This window comes from Mastigoproctus giganteus, chromosome 12 (genome assembly GCF_048544385.1).
Source record: "Mastigoproctus giganteus isolate SK-2022 chromosome 12, ASM4854438v1, whole genome shotgun sequence".
NCBI classification, from domain to species: domain Eukaryota; kingdom Metazoa; phylum Arthropoda; class Arachnida; order Uropygi; family Thelyphonidae; genus Mastigoproctus; species Mastigoproctus giganteus.
This window is the reverse complement of record NC_143586.1, coordinates 143,693,039-143,718,998: the sequence shown is the minus strand read 5'-3', so window position 1 is coordinate 143,718,998 and position 25,960 is coordinate 143,693,039. Positions and strand designations below refer to the sequence as shown.

The following is a 25,960-nucleotide window of genomic DNA, read 5'->3' as shown; positions in this document are numbered from 1 at the left end:
AACATATTAACGACGAACCACCAATGAAAATAGAAGAAGCGCTCATACAAATCAATCGTTTAAAAATGATTTTCGCCGCTGAAGAAGATACTGAAGGACTTTCGATGGTTTCTTCACTCCAAACAAATGTTGAAAACAAAATTATCAGCCGGAAGAAGGTGCAGAAGAAAATAAGTGATTACTGTATGTATTTTGCTTAAGATAAAGTCATAATATGCATAGCACAATTGTATGTATATTATTTACAAAAATATTGTGCAAAATCTGTATATAATTTAATTTAATTTTACATTAAACGTTTAACGATTTTTCTTTCTTTCTTTTTTTTTTCTCCCTCAGACTTCTTGTTAGCGGACACCTCTCTCTAACGGCCGCATTTTCGTTCCCCATGGCTGTCCGTTAAAGGGAAGTTTCACTGTATTTGCACTTTTTTTATGTTTAACTATATTTTTATGCGCTAGTAACATCGATTTATTGGCATTCTTTAATTTCATATCACAACAAATACAGTAAGAGGCGCCTTTTTCATTACTGTCTTCTTTCAACCAATCCTTTAATTGCAGATCTTCTAACCATTAATTTCTAAAATTTTGAGTATACCACAGTTTACTCATCTTTCTCTGTGGGGAACAAGTTTCAGACATTGTGGGCAATTTGTGGGAATGGCTAATTAGCAGTTATCTTATTTAAAATGTTCTATAAAATAAAAAATAAATCACTAATCCATTAACATAAAATAGAAATAGTCACTACAATTTAAATTTATTATATCACTGTATGTAGTATACGCATAAATGTAAAAATCACCCCAAATAATGCAATAATACCACGAACGATCACAAAAGACTGTGCAGTAAAGACCGCCTTCCGCCTGCTCAATAGGCTGCGCATACATTAGTAGCACAATCATGTATGCTTATATGTATGAACATGTAAGCGTAATTTCATAGTGTAGAACCCTGCGAAAACTTTGAAATCATTTTACATTTGTAGTATTTTGTACAAGCACTTGAGATATTACAAATTATGATTAGAATATAAAATTAAGAAAATTGTAAACTGTTATTAAATGTATTAAATTTTATTGTATTTACAAGAAATAAAAATAAATTGACTTAAAATTAAAAATTACCGAAAAAACCCAGATAATGAGATATTTTTGTGAAAAAAACCTATCAACCCAGATGACAATCAAAAAACCCAGATCTGGGTGGAAAAACCCAGGAGTGGGAGCCCTGTGTAGAACTGTTGGAATGAGTACAGAGAAGGGCAACAGGATTAGTGAATGGAACAAAGGGTTGCTCTTACGAAGAAAGGCTTAAGTTTTGCAAATTACAGTGTCTGGAGACTAGGCACCTGTGAGGTGATCTGATTGAGGTGTATAAAGCCTTGAATGGTTTGAGCATGCCCAATGCCAATGGGATTCTTAGTCTTGCTCAGAATAGTCGCCTGAGAGGGCATAAATTCCAATTGAAAATTGAGGAAAGACTGTTATAGGATAGATGTGCGGAAGTTTGCCTTTAGCCAGCGGGTGGTTGATTGCTGGAACAAACTTCCATCTGTTGTTGTAGAAGCTTAAATAGAATCAAGGCAGAACTTGACAAACAATTGGAGCGAGTGGATGGGTGAAATAAGGGGTTTTTTTTTTTTTTGGGTGATGCTATGTAAGCTTGCTTTCTTGCATCATGTGCCTTTGCTAATGATAATTATTTGTTTTCTTACTATTATGTTATAGATGACATATACAGAGATAATATACTGGAATCAGTTATGAAATATATCCACTTTGTGGTTGACTATCTGAACAGCAGCTGTCATCTTGTGCCTCAGATTTTTCCGCCAGGGACACTCCTGCCATGCAGATAAAAGCTCTTAAGGCAGAGTATAAATAACTAACTGTTTCCTTTTGTACAGCATAGTTGTGTCACTAACAGGAAGATTGGGATCATAAAATTGCATTGTATCAAGGAAGCAAAAATGCAGCAACACTTGTAGAGTATTTGCTGTCTATATGATTTTGTTGCATATTATATTAATTGCAATTTATGTGATTTCGACAGGAAATTGCAACTGGCTGCACCTGCAAATAGCCAAAGATAGTGTAGGCACTACCAGTTGTTGCAATATTCACTGACTGCATTCACTGAGACTGCAGTGCCCACTAGAATTTGCTAGCTTTAATAGAATGAAAATTTTGTGCCAGTCTGAAGTTAATTGCATTATGTAAAGATTATTGATCCTCATTCTCCTTCTTCATTGTCCAACTTTAGTCATCTGTAATCTCTTATTCTACTTATATGTTAAATTCAATTTTGTATGTATTTGTAAACTGCTTTTTGTGTTTGTTTTACTTTTAATATTCTCTAAATGTTTATCAATATTTAGAAAATTTTATTTTTTATTTTTTTATTTTGAAGGGCATAACCTGATATTTTTCTAAAATATTTCATTTCTGCTCTCTGAATCCTGATCTTGACGTTTTTTGATTTGCATGTATCACTTCTATATAATAATACAGGTTTTAGAAATATATATTTTTTATTCTGGTTTTTTTCTGAGCTTTAGGTGGTCTAGATATATTATTTATCATTTCTGTAGCCTTAATAAAATTTGTTGTTTTGATTTCAATATCTTTCTGATTTTAATATGAAAGAGTGCAGCCAAGATACTAAAAATTGGTTACTTTTACAAATATTTTATTGTCGTTATTGAACTTATGGATCCAAAAACTGTGCCTGCTTTGTAATACAGTTCCTGGAACAGATGTGGGATTTACACCCAGTGGCCTGTAATTTCCTGTAGACTGGACTTATGAGGGCCCACAGTATTCTTACTATAGAAACCTCTGTTATAGCCAAAGTTACTGTTTTGTGTGGTTTCACATTGGTCTTTGTTATTGACCCACTCTTCTTTTAACATAGAATTTCAGTGAGATTATGATGTAAATGTTAACAAACCTTGATCATTTATTGACACACACACACACACACACACACACACACACACACACACACACACACACACACACACACACACACACACACACACACACCTATATTAAAGAGTAATTCAAAGAAATATTTGTAAATGCGGAACTGCAGGATTACTTAAGTGCAGGTCAATTGAAAAAAGCAGCGAGTTAGGGTTGAATTTGAAAGTGTCTGCAATTCTGTCCAGACACAATAGGAGGGAGTATATGATAAGAGCCTTGTCAATCAATTCAGCCCTGGAGGGATTGTGCAAGGCTCATGGAGTAGAATTTTTCCCAGCATGGTCTGTGCTTGTTAACAGGAGAGACTGCTTCTAAAGAAATGTGATACTCTTAAATAGAAAGGGTGCAAGAATATTTGCCTTTGATGTTCAAAACATCAAAGGCAGATATTGTTGGGATATCAGAGGCATGGTGTCGCACAGATATAAGGAATGCAGAATTGGAATTTTGGGATTACAATGTGTACAGAAAGGACAGATAGGACAGGAAGGGAGGAGCAGTTATGCTGTTAGTGAAGAAACATAAAATCTAAGGAAGTGCATCCAGTTGACATGAGTGGACAGGGCAATGTTGAGTCAGTTTTGTGTGACATAAGCATTGGGAAAGCAAAATTCAGAGTAGGAGTGTGTTATAGGCCAAACGATTCTGATGAGTACAATAAACAACTATACAGAGAAATAGAGTGGCAATTAAATTGGATTGTCTTATAATGGAGAATATTAACTTTCAAGATAGCAAGTCTTTTGTGAATTTATTGAATGATTGTTTTCTACAACAGCATTCGAGCATATTCTACAGCAACATATTCTTTACCTCCCCAAAGATCAGGAACAGTACTTACTGGAAAATTAAAAAGACTACAAAGCATTTTCTAAATTTGCACAGGACCTCTTTGCCAAATGCAGAACTTTGCTGCAGCCATAAAGGGACTAATCAATCCAAACCAACTCCACAACTTTCTCAGGATCTTCACACAAGGACATCCCACTCTGAACCTTGGAACCATAATTCCAACAAGTAAGCACTTCCAACTACCAGAACTGGCAACCCTTTTAGGTACCACAGCCCCAAATATCCTCAATGAGGAATCAGCCTAAAACAATGGTACTTTCCTACTGTGATACAATCACTGGAATATGTCTAACAACAGGATGAGACATCCACCAACTGTGAGACAGTGACAGCTACTGGACTATGACCTTCACCTTGTTATGGCCTCTCCTGACCGTGGGAATTCCACTGGATTTAATGTATCTAACAAACAATAAGCTTTAATTGACATCCTCCACTGCAATCTAGACAGTGCATTCTAGCACATATACTTTTAATCTCACTCCATATGCCTGATGGAGCTTGTTTTTTTTTTTTTTTTTTTTTCGCGCATCGGCTTCTGTGGCCATAATGCACCTCTGAAGGTTTTTGCAAGGAGTGCGCGATGCAAGGAGTGTATCGATATCAGGCAACAACTCGGCGTTCTTGTGGGCCTATATGAGAGCTTGAAGGACAGGGTGGATGCCCTCGAAGAAACTAAATTGAGGGGCCCATCAAGCTCTCAGCTGCCCACATCAACGCCAGAGCTTGCACTTGGGCATCGCGTGACACAGAGACAACCCCCAAGGCAGAATGCGCTGGTCCCGAAGGAACTAGTAGTTGTTGGTGACTCTATTGTCAGGGAAACGGGGAACATGCTTTGTAAAAAAGATAGGTGGAACAGAACCAGGGTATGTCTGCCAGGGGCAAAGGTTGATGACATTGTAGAGCGAATATCATCTTTTAAGGGCACAAAAGGTGATATAGTTGTACACGTTGGCACTAATAATATTAAGAGTAGGAGACCGGCAGAATTACTTAACAAGTACAGGTCACTGTTGAACAAAAGCCGAGAATTAGGGTTGAATTTGAATTTCAATTCGGCCCTGGAAAGACTGTGCAAGGCTCAAGGGGTAGAATTTTTTTCAGCCTGGACTGTACTTGTTAACAGGAGAGATTGCTTCTACAGGGATGGGATACACTTAAATAGAAAGGGTGCAAGAATATTTGCTGATGCTATCAAGGCAGTGTTAGGTGGGTCGGAAAACTGCTAGCTTGGGGGGAGACAAAGACCAATAGATTGACAGTAGCCACTGGCAGAGGTGAAAGAGATTCTTGCACTGCTTCTATTAGAATGAGCAGAAGCCTGAAAAACAAGATGCATGGTATTTCAGAGACTGCTGGGAGCCATTGCGGTACAAGTAAACACATGGGTTGTGTTAGGGTAGCTAAGAATAGAAACAGGTGCAGGTATACTTGCGTGTACACCAATGCTAGGAGTTTAGTAAATAAATTTGATGAATTTGAGGTATTGCTCAAAACATCAAAGGCAGATATTGTTGGGATATCAGAGACGTGGTGTCACACAGATATAAGGGATGCAGAACTGCAATTTGGGGAGTACAACGTCTACAGAAAGGATAGACAGGATAGGAAGGGGGGAGGGGTTATGCTATTAGTTAAGAAACACATAAATACCAAGGAAGTGAAGCCAGTCGACATCGCTGGACAGTGCAGTGTTGAGTCAGTTTGGTGTGACATAAGCATTGGGAGATCAAAATTGAGAGTAGGAGTGTGCTATAGGCCTAATGACTCTGATGAGTATAATAAGGAACTGTACAGGGAAATAGAGTGGGCCAGTAAATCAGAGAGTCTTATAATGGGAGATTTTAATTTCCCAGATATTGACTGGAATTTGGGGGCTGGTTACTCACACACTAGCAGGGCTTTTGTGGATTTATTGGATGATTGTTTTCTACATCAGCATGTTCGGGAGGCAACTAGAGGGTGTAATACTCCTGATTTGATTATCAGCAGTGATTCTTCATGCATTAAGAATCTGCAGATAAATGAACCACTAGGTGGCAGTGATCACAGTGTGCTGAAGTGGATTTACTGAAAGAGGTAACAACCATTAGGGGTAAAGGGAAGGGTTATTGCTTCCGTAAAGGCGACTACGATGGACTGAGACGGTATTTAAATTCTATAAAGTGGGACCAACTGATGATGTTACCAACAGCAAATTCAAAATGGGAAGCATTCAAAGAACTTATCTTGGAAGCTACTAGGCTTTACATACCAACTAAGAAATATTGTTCAAGGTTTAGGCCAAAATGGATGTCAGATGAACTAATGAGGCATACGGCAGAGAAGAAAAATGCATGGGATACTTACAAATTAACACATGACACAGAAGCCTATGATAGACACAAGTTGATATGCAACCAAGTTACAAAGGAGGTTAGGCAGGCGAAGGCAGATTACGAGAAATCCTTGGCAAGGGATGCAAAGAAAAACAGCAAAGAGTTCTTTACTTATGTAAACTCTAGAAGGAAGGGGATGAATCAGATTGGTCCACTTGATATTGATGGGTCAACTGTTGAAGATCCTGCTCAGGTAGCTAACAAACTAAATGAATATTTTGCATCGACATTCACACATGAGGAGTTATTCAGCAAGGGGAATGCCAGAGGTGTATTCAACTCTAGCAGTAAGCTACAGAATCTTGAAATAACTGGGAGTAAAGTGGAGGAGAAACTGTTGAAGATAAACACAAGAAAGGCACCCGGGGTGGATGGGATCTATCCAGTTATATTAAAGGAGGCAGCAAAGGAAGTAAGCAAACCCTTAGCCATAATTATGAGAGCTTCCTTGGACTCAGGGGAGGTACCCATAGACTGGAAATGTGCAAATGTGACCCCAATTCACAAAGGAGGAATCAAAGGCTGACACAAGTAATTATAGACCTGTGAGCTTAACTTCTGTTCCAGGAAAATTAATGGAGGCACTGGTTAAAGAAGCACTGCAGGATCATTTAGACAAGACTTCAGTTATAGCTCAGACACAGCATGGTTTTGTTAAGGGGAAGTCTTGCCTGACCAACTTGATTGGATACTATGATGCAGTCACAAAAGAACTGGATGCAGGGAATAACTTTGATATTATATACTTGGATCTTAGAAAGGCTTTTGATACTGTTGTACATGGAAGACTGCTACACAAATTGGAGCAGTGTGACATTGGAGGCAAATTGCTGCTATGGATAAAGGGGTGGTTGAGGGGGAGAAGACAGAGAGTGGTAATCAATGGACACCGCTCGTCGTGGACTAATGTTATTAGTGGAGTCCCTCAGGGCTCAGTGTTGGGTCCATTATTGTTTTCTGTATTTATAAATGATATTGATGATGGTATATCAAGCTTAATGTCCAAGTTTGCAGATGATACAAAGGTTGGCAGGGTTGTCAAGGACACTACTGACACTATGCTGCTGCAACAGGATCTGGAAAGGTTGAGCAGATGGGCTGAGAGGTGGCAAATGAAGTTTAACATTGACAAATGTAAAGTACTACACATGGGAAACAGCAACCCCAGAGCAACGTATCAACTCTGTGGTACTACACTGACAGTGGTAGAGAATGAAAGGGACTTGGGGGTGATTGTGCAGGCAGATATGAAGTTCTCTGAGCAGTGCAGACAGGCTTCAAGAGTAGCTCATGGAGTATTGTCAATGATATACAGGAATTTTTCCAGCAGGGATAAGGTGGTGATTATTCCATTGTATAAGGCAATGGTCAGGCCACACCTAGAGTACTGTATACAGGTCTGGAGGCCTCATTTCAAGAAGGATGTAGAGCTGCTGGAACGAGTACAGAGAAGGGCAACAAGATTAGTGAATGGAACAAAGGGGTGCTCTTACGAAGAAAGGCTTAAGTTTTGCAAATTACAGTGTCTGGAGACTAGGCACCAGCGAGGTGATCTGATAGAGGTGTATAAAGCCTTGAATGGTTTAAGCATGATCAATGCTGATGGGATTCTTCCTCTCGCTCAGAATAATCACCTGAGAGGGCATAAATTGAAATTGAGGAAAGACAGATGTAGGATAGACGTGCGGAAATTTGCCTTTAGCCAGCGGGTGGTTGGTTGGTGGAACAGACTGCCATCCCTTGTGGTGGAGGTTGATAGCCTAAATAAGTTTAAGGCTCAGCTGGACAGGTATTTTGAACGAACAGAGGGGTGAAGTGGAAGTGGGTTTTTTTTTTTTTTGGCTGATGCTGCATAAGCTTGCTTTCTTGCATCAAATGCCTCTACTAATGCTAATGCTAATGCTAATCCTCCACTGCAATCTAGACAGTGCATTCTAGCACATATACTTTTAATCTCACTCCATATGCCTGATGGAGCTTGTTTTTTTTTTTTTTTTTGGCGCATCGGCTTCTGTGGCCATAATGCACCTCCCAAGGTTTTTGCAGTACTTTGATCCAAGTCCGAGGCAGGATTCAAATCTGCGACCTTTGGATTGCCAGGCAGGCACTTTACCTACCTGGCTAGCCCGGTCGGCAATGGAGCTTGTCTCCATTAACTCTTGGGATGCCTTCCTCTACATCACTGATAGTTCTGTCTTTTCATCTCCCCTCTTGACACTTTATCCCATACTCTATAATGTTTTTTTTTTCCGGTCTCTGTCAGGAAGCTTAGATGACTCTGGCAGAGACCAGCCAGCGAATATGGGACTGCCTGGCTTACCTCCCAGAGGTAGTGGCAAACAATGTGGAGTCCGATGGCAGAAAGCCAGATGAACAACAAAACACAACTTTCACAAAACAGCACACAATTCACATTTCTGAATTTTGCAAGAGGGTGTTGCGGTCGCAGAAGTAAATGGATGCATCAGCACGAAGCTCTGCTTGATGTAAATGGTGGACAGTGACCGACGGCAGCGGCGGCACTCAAGATTTCTTGAATTTTCTGGCTTCAAAAAACCATGGATCTTGGATTCCTCAAGTTGTGTACAGATGAAAACAATTAGTATTATTAGTATTAGTATTATTAACGGCCGCATGGTGCAAGAAAGCCTATGGCTTATGCTGCACCAGCCAAAAAAAAAAAATAAATAAATAAAAAAAATAAATAAATAAATAATAATAATTAATAAAAAAAAGAAAAAAAAAAAAGGAATTTAAACCTATCATCCTATGTGCTTCCCTTACCCGAAAGTACTATGCAGATGACCTTTGAATTTCCCCAAACTGTCAGCCTCTACCACCCATGAAGGCAACTTATTCCAGTAATTTATAACTCGCTGGCTAAAATAAAACTTCCTGCAGTCCAATCTAAACATTTCCCCCCTAACTTGAATTTATGTCCCCTAGTTCTAGCATCATTTATAATCTTGAAAATTTTGTCCTCATTCATTTTACTGATGCCTCTCAGAGCCTTAAACACCTCAATCAAATCTCCTCTAAGGTGTCTAGTTTCCAAACTCTGCAACCCACATATTCGAAGTCTTTCTTTATAAGGACGCCCTTTTGCCGATATCACCAGGCAAGTTACCCTTCTTTGCACCCTTTCAAGAAGCTCGATGTCTTTCTTTAGGTGCGGTCTCCATACTTGAACACAGTATTCCAAGTGTGGTCTAACATAAGCCTTATATAATGGGATTATCACGTCCTTATCTCTACTTGCAAAAGTTCGATAGATCATCGATAGGACACCATGGGCCTTCCTTGCAACCTGTTTAGAATGCTCAGAGAATTTCATGTCTGACCGTATCGTAACACCCAAGTTCCTTTCCTCCAGTACTGGGTTTAGTTGAACTCCACCAAGTGAATAAGTTTTTTTGGGATTACTGTTTCCCAGGTGTAATACCTTACACTTTGTTGGATTAAAGCACAGCTGCCATTTTTCTGACCATTCCTGAAGCCTATTTAGGTCTCTCTGAAGAAGCTCAGCTTGACAGTGATCATTAACTACTCTACCAATTTTAACATCATCTGCAAATTTAGACATTACGCCCTCTATCCCTTCATCAATGTCGTTTATGAAAATTAAAAACAACAGTGGTCCTAATACTGATCCTTGGGGAACCCCGCTTCTTACATCAACCCAATCTGAGGAATAGCCATTTATCACAACCCTCTGCCTCCTGCCCTGAAGCCATCCTTCTATCCATCTAAGGATTTTCCCAGTGATTCCAACCTGTTCCAGCTTATAAAGCAACCGCTCATGTGGGACTGAGTCAAAAGCTTTGCTAAAATCTAAATAAACAATGTCGAAATTATTCCCTACATCCAGCTCGTGAGTGACCCTTTCGAAATAGTGAACCAGATTTGTTAAACATGATTTTCCCTTTACAAAACCATGCTGAGTATCCTTGAGAATTTCACTTCGATCCAAATGATCCTGAATTCCACCCTTGATCATTGCCTCCATGATTTTCCCTACTACTGAAGTCAGACTGACAGGTCGATAATTTCCAACTTCACTTTTAGAGCCACCCTTATGTATGGGAGATACATTTGCACTTTTCCAATCCAAGGGAATCTCCCCAGAGTCTAGTGATTCTCGCATAATTAGCCTCAATGGTTCAGTGCACTCGCTTGTCGCCTCTCTTAAGATTATTCAGGTAAGCTTGTTAGTTATAGTTGTTTTTAGCTATTGTTGGTTTTTTTTAATGCATTTACGTGCAGTACGATTGTTACAGTGTTATTGGTAGCAATCCTACTATAGTAGTAGTAGTAGTAGTGGCACATGATGCAAGAAAGCAAGTGTAGGAGCTTATGCAGCATCAGCCAAAAAAAAAAAAAAAAAAAAATCACACCATTCCCTCCAAATGCCTGTCCAGTTCCTCCTTAAATTTATTTAACCTATCAACTTCTACAACGACAGATGGAAGTTTGTTCCAGCAATTAACCACCTAAAGGCAAATTTCCGCACATCTATTCTACATCTGTCCTTTCTTAATTTGAACTTATGTCCCCGTAGGTTGGTAATCTGAACAAGTGGAAGGATCCCATCAGAATTCAGCGTGCTCAACCCATTCAAGGCCTTATAGACCTCAATCAGATCACCACGCAGGTGCCTAGTCTCCAGCCACTGCAATTTGCAGAACTTAAGCCTCTCTTGGTAAGAGAATCCCTTCATTCCCCTCACCAATCGTGTTGCTGTTCTCTGTACACGCTCAAGCAAATCTACATCCTTCCTAAAATGAGGCCTCCAGACCTGTACGCAGTACTCAAGGCGTGGCCTGACCATTGCCTTATACAGAGGGACAATCACCTCCTTTTCCCTGCTAGCAAAATTCCTATATATCATTGACAAAACCCCATGACCCGCCATAGCAGCCTGTCTGCACTGCTCAGAAAACTTCATATCTGACTGCACAATTACTCCCAGATCTTTTTCATTTTCTACCACCTTAAGTGTAGTACCACACAGTTGGTACGTTTCTCTGGGGTTACTTCTACCCATATGCAGTACTTTGCATTTGTCAAGGTTGAACTTCAGTTGCCACTTCTTAGCCCATCTGCCCAAATTATCTAGATCCTGTTGCAGTAGCACACTGCCATTACTGTCATTAACAACCCCTGCCAACCTTTGTGTCATCTGCAAACTTCGACATTAAGCCTGATATACCTTCATCAATATCATTGATAAATACACAAAACAACAGTGGCCCCAACACCGAACCCTGTGGGACTCCACTAATAACATTAGTCCACGAAGAGCAGCACCCATTGATTACCACCCTCTGTCTTCTCCCACTTAACCATCCTTTTATCCATTGTAGCAACTTACCCTTAATACCATTCTGCTCCAATTTGTACAGTAGTCTTCCATGCGCAACAGTGTCAAAAGCTTTCCTGAAATCCAAGTATATGATATCAAAATTATTTTTTGCATCCAGTTCCTTTGTGACCACATCATAATAACCAATCAAATTTGTCAGACAAGACTTTCCCTTAACAAACCCATGCTGTGTTTGAATTATTGCTGTAGTCTTGTCTAGATGATCCTGCAATGCATCTTTAACCAGCGACTCCATTATTTTACCCGGAACAGAAGTTAAACTAACTGGTCTGTAATTACTCGTGTCACCCTTTGTTCCCCCTTTGTGAATTGGGGATACATTTGCACATCTCCAGTCCGTGGGAACCTCCCCTGAGTCCAAGGATGCTCTCATAATTATGGCTAAGGGTTTGCTTAGTTGCTTTGCCACCTCCTTTAATATAACTGGATAGATCCCATCCACCCCAGGTGCTTTTCTTACATTTAACTTCAACAGTTTCTCTTCCACTTTGCTCTCAGTTATTACAAAATTATTAAGTATCCTGCTACAATTTGATAACCTTCTGCCATTTTCAAACCTTAATAATTCCTCACGTGTGAATGTAGATGCAAAATACTCATTCAGTTTGTTTGCTATCTGAGCAGGATCATCAACAGTCGAACCATCGATGTGAAGTGGACCAATCATATTCATCCCCTTCCTTTTAGAGTTTATATAAGTAAAGAAATCCTTGCTGTTTTTCTTAGGATCTTTTGCCAAAGATTTCTCGTAATCCGCCTTCGCCTGCCGAACCTCTTTTGTGACCTGATTACAGACTAGCTTATATCTGCCACAGGCTTCTGCGTCACCTGATAATTTATATGCATCCCATGCATTTTTCTTCTCTGTCACGAGTCTCATTAGTTCATTTGATAACCATTTAGGCCTAAACCTTGAGCGATATTTCTTAATCGGTATATAAAGTCTAGTAGCTTCCACGATTAATTCTTTGAATGCTTCCCACTTAGAATTTACTGTTTGTAACATCGTCAGTTGATCCCACTGTACAGAATTTAAAAACTGTCTGAGACCACTGTACTCCCCTTTACGGAAGCAAAAACCCTTTCCTTTACCCCTGACGGTAGTTACCTCTTTGAGTAAATCCCACTTCAGCACACTGTGATCACTGCCACCTAGTGGTTCCTTTATCTGCAAATTCTTAATACATGAATGATCACTGCTGATAACCAGATCAAGAGTGTTACTTTCTCTGATTGCAGATTGTGATATTGCAATGCCTCAAAATTCCAAAAATTGGGATGAATTTGGTTGATAAAAGAGCTGGATACATGTAATTTTGAAGGGAAACGTGAATTTCAGCTTAGATTAAACATATACTTGTATATAAGAGTACCTTCTTTGTGTGTGACTGTTTTCCCGCCAAAATGGGAAAACATTGCATCTTGGGTTTTAATAGGCCTACAACTATAAAAAATACCTTAAATTACTCCCCTGGATATAAGGAACATTATAGTAACAGCAAAATTACAAACTGGCAAAGACAAAGGTAAAAAAACTGAAAAATCAAAAAATATTGATCACGATATGGACTTGAAGGACCTGCCTGATTGTGAGATAGAGGTGCTAAACAATGAGGAAACTACAAATGACAGCTTAGAAGCTTGCCCACCCTAGTGTGAAAAGGAAAAACCAGATAGAAAATACAGATCAAAAGGAGAATGATAATTTAGATCCACAACTATGGTAACAAAAACAGAGGAGGAAAGGAAATCTCAGCTTATAAATCAAATAGAGGATCCCATAAGACAAATTAAAGAATCGATGCTGTTCCTAGAAGAGTTCCTTCATAAACAGACAAATAGGATTGCATCTGCAACAATATTGCAGATAGCAAACTGCTGGTCTGTTTTGGAACATAGAATGGTTGAACTTAATACAGAAAACAAGGTATTGAAAGCAAAAGTAGAAACAATGAGCCGACCGGGCTAGCCGAGTGGGGTAAAGTACCTGCCCGGCAACCCAAAGGTCGCGGGTTCGATTCCCGCCTCGGGCTTGGATCAAAGTACTGCAAAAACCTTGGGAGGTGCAATATGGCCACAGAAGCCGATGCGCCAACAACTACCAAATCAAAAAAAAAAAAAAAAAGAAACAATGACTGAAGAGAAGAATAATTATAAAGAAATAAATACTTTGACTTACACCCAAGTAGCAGGGCCGCCGAAGCAGATTCATCACAAACTAAAAAAAATCAAGAAAATACCAAAGGCAAAAGAAACAAACATAATCATTATAAAGGCTAAGCTTGACTCTGCATACAAATCCAGAGAGGCAGTCAGGGATACTGTCATGACAAAATTAAAACCTCATTTGAAAGAAATAAAAGTGAATAACATGAGAAAAATAAAAAAAAGTGGAGTTTTAAATGAAGTAACAAATAAAGAGGATGTTAAAAAGATTGAAACCAACCCAGAGGTAGTAAAAATTGGGACTGCAAACAGAAAAGCCAAGGGGCAAGAACCCACCATCATTATATTTGATATCCCTGAGACAACTCTGGAAAGAGATCTTATGTTGGATTTCTACAACAAAAACTTTATTTATATAATTGAACTCGATGAGTTTGCCAAAGAATTTTTTTTCTTGTGATTCCTCTCTCTCTCTCTCTCTCGTCTCTCTCTCTCTCCTCTCTCTCTCTCTCTCTCTCAGGGTAATTAGGGAATTTTTTTTTTTTTTTTTATTTATTTATTTTTTTTGGCCGGTGCAGCATAAGCCTTGCACCATATGGCTAATAATAATAAAAAGAGGGACAAAAAACAAAAGAAATGGGCAATTCACTATCATTGTAGAAGTGTCACCCAGAATTTGGAAAAACCTACAAGGACAACAAAGCATCTATGCTGGCTGGACCAGCCATAGATTCAGAGAATTCTTTCCTATACAGAAATGCTTTAATTGTCATAAATATGGTCATACTGCCAGAGACTGCAGTCAGAATTCCCCTGTCTGTGGCCACTGTGCAGTCACTGGCCATGATTACAAGAACTGCCAAAATGTGCTACTTGTAAGGCAGCATGGCTGACTGACTATGCACATAGTATCAGGGATGATAAATGCCCCTGTTAAAAAAAAAAAGGTAAAACTTATACAATTTAGACCAACTATGGCCAGATTGAAAACATAAATGTGACTAGGGCTCCAAATCTCGTCCATTTGAATGCTCAAAGAACAAGAGCTGTTGTAGATCAGATCAAACTCAAATTAGAAGAAAATAATATATATATCTTGGTACTTCAGGAGCCCTACACACATATGGGTAGGGTTCAAGGATACTCAATGGGCTATAAAATAATAGAATACACCTCAGGTGTCCCTTCTACAGCAATAGTAGTTAAAAATACTGACCTTACATTCACAAAAGTGGGTCAACTGCTCTCCAGTGGCTGTGTATGCCCATATCACCAGTGTTGTCGGACAGTTTTACATTATTTCACTATATTCCAGACCAGGTTAAGATATAAGTAAAGCTATTGAATACCTACAAGCAGTCATAGACCAGCTACCTACTGCAAATATCATATTGTGTGTGTGTGTGCGTGTGTGTGCGCGCGCGCTGATGTCAACTGCTGGTCAGTCTTATGGCATAGCCATGCGGAAGACATAGCAGGCACACACAATGGCCAGATACTTTCAGACTATATAGCCATCTCACCCTTTCAAGTGCTAAACCAACCAAATAACTTCACAACTTTTAGCTGTACCATCTAGTAGAGTGACATTGATATTACTCTTGCCACCAATTCAATAGCGTATAAAATTACAGACTGGTGTGTCCAGCCGGTCTGGACCACATCAGATCACAGAGCCATCACCTTCAAACTAAACAGGCATTTACAAACAACCCAGCACTCCTTGTTGAATATCAAAAGGTATAACCTCAAAAAAGGCAGGCAGATTTTTGCAGGACATACAACAGCTCAGCTGCAAAAACAGGAAAGTGAGTGGTTCTGAGGAAGCAGGCAGTCCCCTGGTGGTGTCCTGAACTGACTGTATTCGGGAGAAGGCTGCACCAGACGAGGAGAAATTTTCAAAGAGCCAGAACATCTTGGCCACAAAATGAGGTGAATGCACTGAGAGATTCTTATAGAACTCTCAGGAATCAGTATACAACCCTCATAAAGGACAAAAAAAAAAAAGAAATGCTGGAGGCACTTGGTGAGGACTACTGGAAACAACAACCCTTGGGGAGTTGTCTACAGAATAGTGACCAACAAGCTGCCAAGAGGAGGTGTCTTAGAAACTACTGTCAAATCAGATGGAACCTCAACCCTGTGTTGTGCAGACTCTGTAAATAACATCCTAGGTAGTATTATTTAGACTGAAACTGGGGATCATTCACCCACCCAGCTAGACCTTATAAATGAAAACAGTAAATGTGACAATGCTAATATTGAACCTCTGTTTACTATACAAGACTTAGTGCTATTTCTATCTAAAACCAAAAACAATAAATGTCCAGGTTTTGACCTCTTAGAGGTTGAGATCATCAAAATATTAGTGAAAATAGCACTATATAATAACTATATGACAGAAGGTATATTCTGGGATTACCCATATGAAGTGCCTTGCATTTGTCAATGTTAAACTTCACTTGCCACGCCTCCGTAGCCAGGTGGGCAGGAGCAGCAGTGCGTAGCATATGCTTCTTGATTAGACTGGGGTTTGACCACTTGCCCACCAAATACGGAGGATGCGGAAAGGTCAGGGAATGACCACCACATATCCCCGGAGCAATTTGGCCTTAGTTGCTAATGCTCCTAAAAAAAAATAACAAATAACTTCACTTGCCACTTCTCAGCGTATCTACCTAATTTATCTAGATCTTGTTGCAATAGCACACCCTGATTGCTCTCATTAACTACCCTGTCAACCTTTGTATCATCTGCAGGCTTATTAGACCTGATATACCTTCATCAGTATCATTAATAAATACTGAAAACAACAATGGATCCAATACCAAACCCTGGGGGACTCCACTAATAGTCTAATAACATAACCAATAGGTTATTAGTGGAACAAGAGCAGTGCCCATTGATAACCATTTTCTCTCTTTTCCCACTCAGTCATTCCTTCATCCATAGCAGTAACTTGCCTTTACTGCTCCAATTTGAACAGCAGTATTTTACATGCAACAGTATCAAAAGGTTTTCTGAAATCTAAGTATATGATGTCAAAATTATTTTTTACATCCAGTTCCTTTTTTGTCACTGTGTTATAGTATCCAATTAGAATTAAAAGGCACCAGGGTCTATCTCAGTTTTATTTAGGTTTAGTGTATTTGTCAAACTTTTTTTTTTTATATATTTGAGTTGAAATTTTTGAATTTTATTTCACAATTAGACCAAGTATTACCATTTAGATTTTTTTTTAAATTTAAAATTTGCCCAATCACCATTTCCTTTTTTTTTTTCAGTGGAAAAGTTGTTCCCTCTTCAAGTTTAATATAAAAATGTGATTGTTTTGAGACTAAACTAAGGATGATTACAATTTAGACAAACTGAATACAGTATTATTTTAGATAAAAGGACCACAATGATTGTGGCTTGAGTAGAGGTGATATGAACTGCTCTCATATAGTTAGCACAGCTAATTATATGAGCTAACTATATGAGTTAGCTCATATAACTATATGAGCTAACTCATATAGTTAGCTACACAGCTAAACACACATACTGAAGTGGGCCCACATACAACTAATTTGTTTGTTATGTTTTTTCTTCAAATAAAATCAAGTGGTGTTCATATCAGAAGTACACCAGTGATATTTTAGGCTAAACCCAGGGTGGGGATCAACCTTGCCAGTGAGAAAGTCATAGATTATTAGGCATAATTTAAATTTAACAATTGTAAAATCTAAATGGTAATACTGAATCCAGTTTAAACATTAAATTCAAAAATGTCAATTCAAATATGAGAGACAACAAATAGCCTAAACCTAAAAATAAGTGAACTAGACTCTGCTGTATTTTAATTGAAACGCTCTCCCTCTCTGTGTGCTATTTATTTATTATTTTTTTTTTTTCCCAATTTAGGTCCAGAAGAAGAAAAAATTTTGGGATCAATTCTGCTGCCAAGTTATAAGATCAATCCTTGTACTGCAGATGACAGGATTTCCAGAAAATTTGCTTTCAAGGTATGAAATAACATTTCTCGTTTTACTGTTTTGCACGATTATAAATGCTAAGAAAATTGTGATAAATTCTTTTAACTACTGGGTGTTGGTAATATGGATTACAGATTTATAGGTATTCAGATGCGTGCTTTGAAAGTTCTCTTAAATGAAAAATATAATTTTCCATTTAATTATTATTATATATTTTTTAAAGATAGTTTCAGTCGATTATCAATTATCTGGGGGTTGGGCCAAATTTACACCTAAACACATGAGACAGTTGTCTAATCCTTGAAATTTGCCAGGGCCTATGAAAACACTGGTCCCAGTTTCTGCTGCATTAATTAATTTTTTTTTTTTGTAAATTAGATGCTGTAATCAATTATTTTAGATCCTACTATATGCTGTAGTCATTATACCATCTTTTAAATGAAAAATAGCCCTGAATTAGCATATTCTGTGCATTGTTATTTGAATATATTTTTATTAACTAGCTGCCCATGTACAGTTATTCTGTTTGGTGCCTGAAAATTTATACATTTCCTCCTATCTTGAGGTAGACTAAATAAATCCAGCCATATTAAAGAAAAACTGTTAAGATTAATCATGAGGACTTCATTATACTTAGAAGTGATTTTCTTAGGTTAGACATGCACCAGTGTACTTCCAAGAATAAAGTGGTTAACAATAGACCCAATTAGTCTGACTTCAATGGTAGACAAAATCATGCCATTGATTAAGATTGCAAATAAAGGTTATTTACATAGGAATGGTTTTCTCAAGGGGACACAAGGTGGTTCTGTAAGGAACAAATCTTGTTTAACCAACCTGTAACTTATAACAGTGCCATTCACAAGTTGGACAAAGGAAGCAACTTCTTTGACATTGTTTATTTTTAACTTAAGCAGAGCATTTGACTCAGTTTTATACAAGAGATTGCTCTACAGTAGTGGTTGTCAAACTGTGCAAAATTGAGAGAGACCAGCAGAGGTCTCTATCAATTCACACACAGTGCCCAGGGGGTCCATTGATATATTTTTCTAACAGCTACTTTGAGTTTTGCTTATTTTTTTAATTAAAGGAATAATGTTTTAAAATAATCACAAAACTTCTTTAATTGGTGATACATTTATTTTGCATGACTGTTAGAATATCTCATTAAGAAACTCCCCTATGCAGAAAGAAAAATATGCATGTTAAATTAACAAACTTGCATTCTTGCACCTGCTGCAGATTTTAGTAATCTCTAGCTGTGACTTCCACCACCACGGATTAGCAGTTAACTTTAGTCGTAGTTCATATAGTGTTAACATAATTACAAGTGAAGTGAAGTAGTTATTTTTATTAGCTACAGTAGTGTCAGTGAAATAATGTGCAGTAACATTAATGTTAATTTGTTTTTTATTTATCATGGATCATGGGCTAAAAAGAGGCACTTTAAGTAAACAATCAAGTACAGTAAGTACAGGCATAACCGACATTGTAAGTGAATCTCAATGCTTTACATCACCATCCAGTATCGGCAGTTCTAGCACTGCAGAAAGTAGTCTCTAGGGTTTACGTATACTGGTGATGAACTTGTCCCTGATGCCCTATGTATCTTGTACAACAAACTGCTATTAAACAGGTCTGTTACCTGCATTCATAGACATTATGATACTAATCGCCCTGAATATAGGACAAAGACATTAGTTTTTTCAAGTGTAAGCTTGAGGTATTAACAAACTTTCAGCGCCTCATGTTGAAAAGTTCAAAAACTGATAATGAAAATGCTACAGAGGCCTCCTACAGGATAAGCTACCATATTGAACTTGCAGGAGAAGCCTATGCAATTGCAGAAACCCTAATTAAGCAATGTGCAGTGGAAATGGCAACTTTTGTGTCTGGTGAATAGTCAAAAAAGAAACTCGAAGCAGTTCAGATATCTAATAATACTGTTAAATGCTGCATTGAAGATCTGTCAGCAGATACAGAAAAATAATTGGTGTTGCGACTTAAATTCAGCTTTGTTTTTTCATTGCAACTTGATGAATCAACAGACGTGTCAAGGCTAGCAGTATTGCTAGCCCTGACACGTCTGTATTTGTACGTTGCTTGTTCCAAAACAAAATCGAGGAACATTTACTGCTCTGTAAATCTCTTGAAAGTCATGTGACTGGAGAAGGTAATGTTTAATGTCATAAATAGTTACATGATAGAACGTGAAATCAGTTGGGAAAAGTGTGTTGATGTGTACACTGATGGAGCCAGAGAAATGACAGGAAAAATAGCAGGTATGGTGGCATGTGACAGGACATACAGGCATAGAAACATGCAATCTGATTTGCACGACGGCAAGCTTCTTTGGTTCATGCAGAATGTACACAGCATAAAAAATAAGCTTCACTCCCTTCAGACCCTCCTATTTCTTGACGAGTTTGATTTCATTTGTTTTACTGAAACATGGCTGTCGGCGGATAGACAGCTCGACCTTGTGCCTCTTAACACCCCTACAAGCACATTGGAAATCCTAAGAACACCAGACGGGGTGATGGTGTAGAAATCTTTTTTAGCAGTCGTTTCCAGCCAATAAGGACAAGAGTAAGTCAGTCAAGCAACTTTGATGTAATCTGTACAATGCTGAGGAGCTTCCTTATCCAAATCCAATGCTTCCTGGTTTACATTCCCCCCCCCCCCCCAGATCATGAGGAAGACTCTAGATCTGAGCTGCTCGCCTGGCTGGCAACAAATTTACTGCCTAGAACTCCAACTGTAGTCACGGGTGATTTCAACTTGCCGATGCCTAAGCATTAGGATGCTCTTGTGGGTCTTGTCACCCTTCGAACCTTTGATCTTACACGATTTTTGGTACCAACTACTAGAGGAGGTCAAGCACTTGACCTAATATTCTATAACCTACCAGGCATCCAGCTCCTACCTAGCAATTTCCAATTCCATTTGGATCACCTGCCAATTGCATGTCAATTATCCATACAGGGCAATTCCCCTGACTTACTGGATGAGTATGCCGCCGAATTGCCTAGGTTTGCCTTCTCTACTAAATATCTGTAGTTGGACATCGTTTTACAGTGCCTGAACAGATTTGACTGGTGACACCTATATTCTGTCTATAGAGTCCAATGATGCCACTGTGGTCTTGTCTGAATAGTTGAAGTTAATTGCACTCTGTGTGCCAAGAAGGTCAGGATTTGTAGCAGATCGGATCGGTGTTTTGATAAGGAAACCAAGCTAGCCTTCATCAGGAAGCAGAAGGCTTACCGAAAATGGCAGAAATCACAACTTTCCTCAGACCTTACCATCTTTAAGAAAGAAAGAGCTTACTTCCTGAAAAAGAAAAGGCAAGTTATAAACCAAGTTGTTCTCGATCAGTTGAAGAGGAGTAGAAGGATTCTTTCACATCATACAAATCATCCTGTCATTGATCAACAGCTCGTACAGGAATGGGCACAGTGCAGCTTCCTGCAGGCAGATTGTCATGATACAGATTCTTCTCTCTCACAGGAGGACTGGTTGCCTATGGCACAGATGAATGACATAGAAATATCTAGAAAGACCCTGATTGATGTCATTAACAAATTACCCAATAAAGCTACTGTAGGACCAGATGGTTTTCCGCTATTCATAGTAAAAATATGCAGCACATACATAGTTGACCTTATATTTCACATTTTCAAACGAATCCTACAATCTAGAATCGTTCCATCAATTTGGAGATCCTATCATGTCAAGCCCATGTCAAGCCTAATCCAAAGATTAGGAAACCCAAATCTCCAAAAGATCTGTGACCAATCTCTATCAGTTGGTCTTTACTTAAAATCTTGAAGAAGCGATTCAGCCAGCAATTGCCCAGTGCTGCTTTGGACACAGGCCCAAGTACCTTCATACCGTTTTGCACAAGAGACCAACCACCACCAATTTTCTAGAAACATATTGGGAACAACCTTTTGCCTCCTGTTGTGTTGCCATCCTGCAGTTAACTAGAGGTTAGTAAGTTTTTTGGTGAATTATGGACTAGCAACACAACAGGTGGTACAGGACTGTGATTAATGGTTACCCTTCAGAATGGGCTAGGGCTAATGCGGGATCCCTCATGAAGTAATACTTGGTATTCTCCTCTTCTGATTTTTGTAAATGATATTCATGAATGGATACAGCGCATGATGCATTGTCGCTGTTGTGGGTATTATTCCATCAGGCAATCATGTAACCAATCACTGCCTGCAATAAAGATATATATCAAAATTCACAGATGATGCGAAAATTAGGAGGGTCAGTAATGGCCAGTATCAAGCAATGATGCTTTAGGGATGGTCAAATAAGTAGTAGCTCTGTTTTAATGCCAAAAAATGCAACTTTTACACTTGGGAGAAGGATCAGGATTCAAATTAGTATCTCTCCTGAGAACCTAAGGATTCTCAGGGGGAGATACTAATTTGGAGGCAACATCAGAAACCCACCCTGTTAAAGCTTGCAAGCTTCTTTAAGCCTATATCATTTATATGATTTGCATTAGAGGAGAATGCTGGTGGACATTATTTCCTTACCATCACCCTTCACTGACCTGCTAAATATGTCAGATCTCAGTAGGGTGCTATTAAGAGTTTCTCAGGCTGAATAAGCTTTATTCAGAACTGACACTATGTAACACAGAAAAATTTCAAGTTAAATAAATAAATAAATTTTCTGTTTATACTCCGGCATGACAACCAAGTCAGTAGAGTTTACAATAAATCTTCAATACAAATATTTATTGTGTTTAGTAGTCACGGGATTGAACCCCGGTCCACTCAAGGAACGTGTGCTATGTACTCTTGCTCCTGACCACTGGGCTACGTCATTCTGCTTTGCATCACTGGCAATTCCAGTATAATAGTGTGTTACAATTTTTAATATATTTGTTTCATATCATCAAGTTTTTATAATATTCTAGTAATCACGTACATTTATTTTGAGTTTAAAGAAAATTGACATTAGTGGACAGGCATTACTGTCATACAATCCATTAAATCGAGTTTTAACCATTATTCTTTTTATTTGTGTTTGGAGAATGATATAAGCACAATTATCTAGAGTTTATCATTTCCCTTAACTAATTTTTAAAGTTTTTTTTTTGAATTGTTTATTTACTATGACTACATTGAATAAGATTATATATGCTTTTTTTTTGTTAGGCAGAACATCAGAATATGAAAACATATTATTTTGCTGCAAATAGCAAAGAAAATATGAAACAATGGATGAATGCTCTGTCTTTAGCTTCCATAATGCAGTATATCACACGGTAATGTATAAATAATTATTTATAAATATAAAATACATTGGTTTTTATGTTCTTTATTTTATGCATGTTAAGTGCATAAAATAAAGAACAGCAAATTTCTGTTGCTGTTGTCATAGCTCTTTATCCTTGAATTCAAGTTAAGTATTAATGTTATCAATATATATTAAAAAGTAAGAAATCACCTCAATCTTTTTCGTGGAATGCTTCCAGTCAATTCCCTCTCATGTGTGATGAATAAAATAAGATGAAAAAAGTGAAAAAATGAATTAATGAATTCCCTCACTCATGGAGATACGACCAAATCCGATGCGCAACGGAATCGAAAGCTGAGAGCCCCAACCCGACCCCGAAACACATCAGACCACTGCAGCAAGACCATGAGTGCGAGAAGAAATTGTGTAATAATAAATAGTTAAAACTGGTTCCGATAATAAATAATTAAAATCACTAATTAAAAACACTATTAAAATCACGATTAAAAACTATTTAAAATTAAACGGATTAAAAGTTACGATTTGGATGAATACTCAAATTAAATGAAATACACAGCTGTTTCCCTTCCTTAATGCCAAAAAATGCAACTTTTACACTGGGAGAAGGATCAGGATTCAAATTAGTATCCCCCTAGGAAGGAAAACAGCTGTGCATTTCGTGTAATTTGAGTATTCATCCAAATCGTAACTTTTAATCCATTTAATTTTAAATAGTTTTTAATTAGTGATTTTAATTATTTATTATCAGAACCAGTTTTAACTGCTTATCATGACACAATGTTTTCTCGCACTCATGGTCTTGCTGCAATGGTTTGATGTGTTTTGGGGTTGGGTTGAGGCTCTTGGCTTTCGATTCCGGTGCACATCGGATTTGGTCTTATCTCTATGAGTGAGGGAATTCATTAATTTGTTTTTTCACTTTTTTCATCTTATTTTATTCATCACACGAGGTAATCTCTTACATTTTAATATATTAAAAAATCGTGGAAGTTATTGAGCCCTGTAGCTCTGAATTTTTTACTAATTCTTATTTGTTATCAATATAGCATTCGTCTCACTTTTTTTTTTTTAAGCGTTAGCCTTTGTGACATGTGGCATTTATGTCACAGTTCATTTTACTGTTTTGAGCAGTGTTACTCTATGTAGTGTCACAGATAGCATATTATTTAACATAAAATGAGTCTAGATGGGGTTGCAGACTTAAATGAGTTTGGTTTCAATTTTCTTAGATAGGTCATGGTACGTTGAACCTGGTATAATTATTTTTTTAAAAATAAAAAAATAAAAAAAAAAAACAAATGGTGGCCCAATGGATGATCATATTTATACAAAGAAAGTTAAAATCCAGTAAATATTTATTATAATGATAAGAAAATAATTTAGTAAAACAGTGGGACAATGATGTGTTTTTCCATATTACTAATATTATTAATCTTACAGAGGCAGTAGTCTTCATTCGATCATTAATCAAAAGGTTTTTGTCCTGTATGAGGTTGGAGAAGACATTTTTATTTTAGTAATGGCAACTATCTCGGCAGTGATTAAGAAAATGCAGATAATGAAACCACTAGGTGGCAGTGATCACAGTGTACCGATTGGAAATTACTCAAAGTTGTAATTGTTGTAACTGCCATCAGGGGTAAACAGAAGGGTTTTTGTTTTCATAAAGTTGACTACAGTGGTCTCAGGCAGTTTTTAAATTCTATACAGTGGGACCAACTGATGATGTTACCAACAGCAAATTCTAAATGGGAAGCATTCAAGGAATTAATCTTGGAATTAATATTAGTCATGATTATGAGAGCTAGGCATTTCATACCAACTAAAAAATACCATTCAAGGTTTAGGTATAAATGGATGTCAGATGAACTGATAGACTGGAGATGTGCAGATGTATCCCTAATTCACAAAGGGGGATCAAAGGGTGACACAAGTATTTACAGACCTGTTAGTTTAACTTCTGTTCTTGGGAAAATAATGGAATCACTGGTTAAAGAGGCACTGCAGGATAATCTAGACAAGACCACAGTTATGTTTCAGACACAATATGGGTTTGTAAAGGGGAAGTATCCAATCACATCATAGTATCCAATTTGATTGGATACTATGATGTGATCACAAAGGAACTGGATGCAAAAAATAATTTTCATATCATATACTTGGATTTTAGGAAAGCTTTTGATACTATTGCACATTAACATTAGTAGAGGCATACAATGCAAGAAAGCAAGCTTATGCAGCATCAGCCAAAAAAAAAAAAAAAAAACCGCTCCCATTTAATCCCTCCGTTCATTCCAAATACCTGTCCAGCTCAGCCTTAAATGTATTAGCATACTCATCTCCAGTCCATGGGTACCTCCTCTGAGTCCAAGGAAGCTCTCATAATTCTGGCTAAGGGTTTGCTTACTTCCTTTGCTGCCTCCTTTAATATAACTGGATGGATGGGATCTATCCAGTTATCCTTTAATATAACTGGATAGATCCCATCCACCCCGAGTTCCACATGGAAGACTACTGTACAAATTGGAGCAGTATGGCATTAAGACAAGTTGCTTCTATGGATAAAGGGAGAAGTGGGAAAAGACAGAGTGGTAATCAGTGGACACTGCTCTTTGTGGACTAATGTTATTAGTGGAGTCTCCAGTGTTCGGTTTTGGGCCATTGTTGTTTTCTGTATTTATCAATAATATTGATGAAGTTATATCAGACTTAATGTCCAAGTTTGCAGATGATACGAAGTTTGGTGGGGTTGTTAATGACAGTACACATTACTGCAACAGGATCTACAAAAATTGGACAGATGGGCTGAGAGGTGCTAACTTAACATTGACAAATCTCTTGGCGATTCCTTTCTACTTCTCTCTCGCTCTCTCTCTCTTTCGGTAACTTGGGAATTTTTTTTTGGCTGATACAGCATAAGCCTCAGGCT

At 38.0% G+C, this 25,960-nt stretch overlaps 1 protein-coding gene across 3 annotated transcripts in view; it reads left to right on the top strand.

Moving 5' to 3' along the window:
- kmr (pleckstrin homology domain-containing family A member kramer) overlaps nucleotides 1-25,960 on the top strand; it is a 666,551-nt gene that overhangs the window by 258,138 nt on the left and 382,453 nt on the right. For all 3 annotated transcript variants that reach the window (XM_090386565.1, XM_090386564.1, XM_090386566.1), the window contains exons 6-7: nucleotides 17,678-17,778; nucleotides 22,929-23,038. In XM_090386565.1, coding sequence (XP_090242691.1) covers nucleotides 17,678-17,778; nucleotides 22,929-23,038 — 211 coding nt within the window. The remainder of the gene's footprint in view (nucleotides 1-17,677; nucleotides 17,779-22,928; nucleotides 23,039-25,960) is intronic.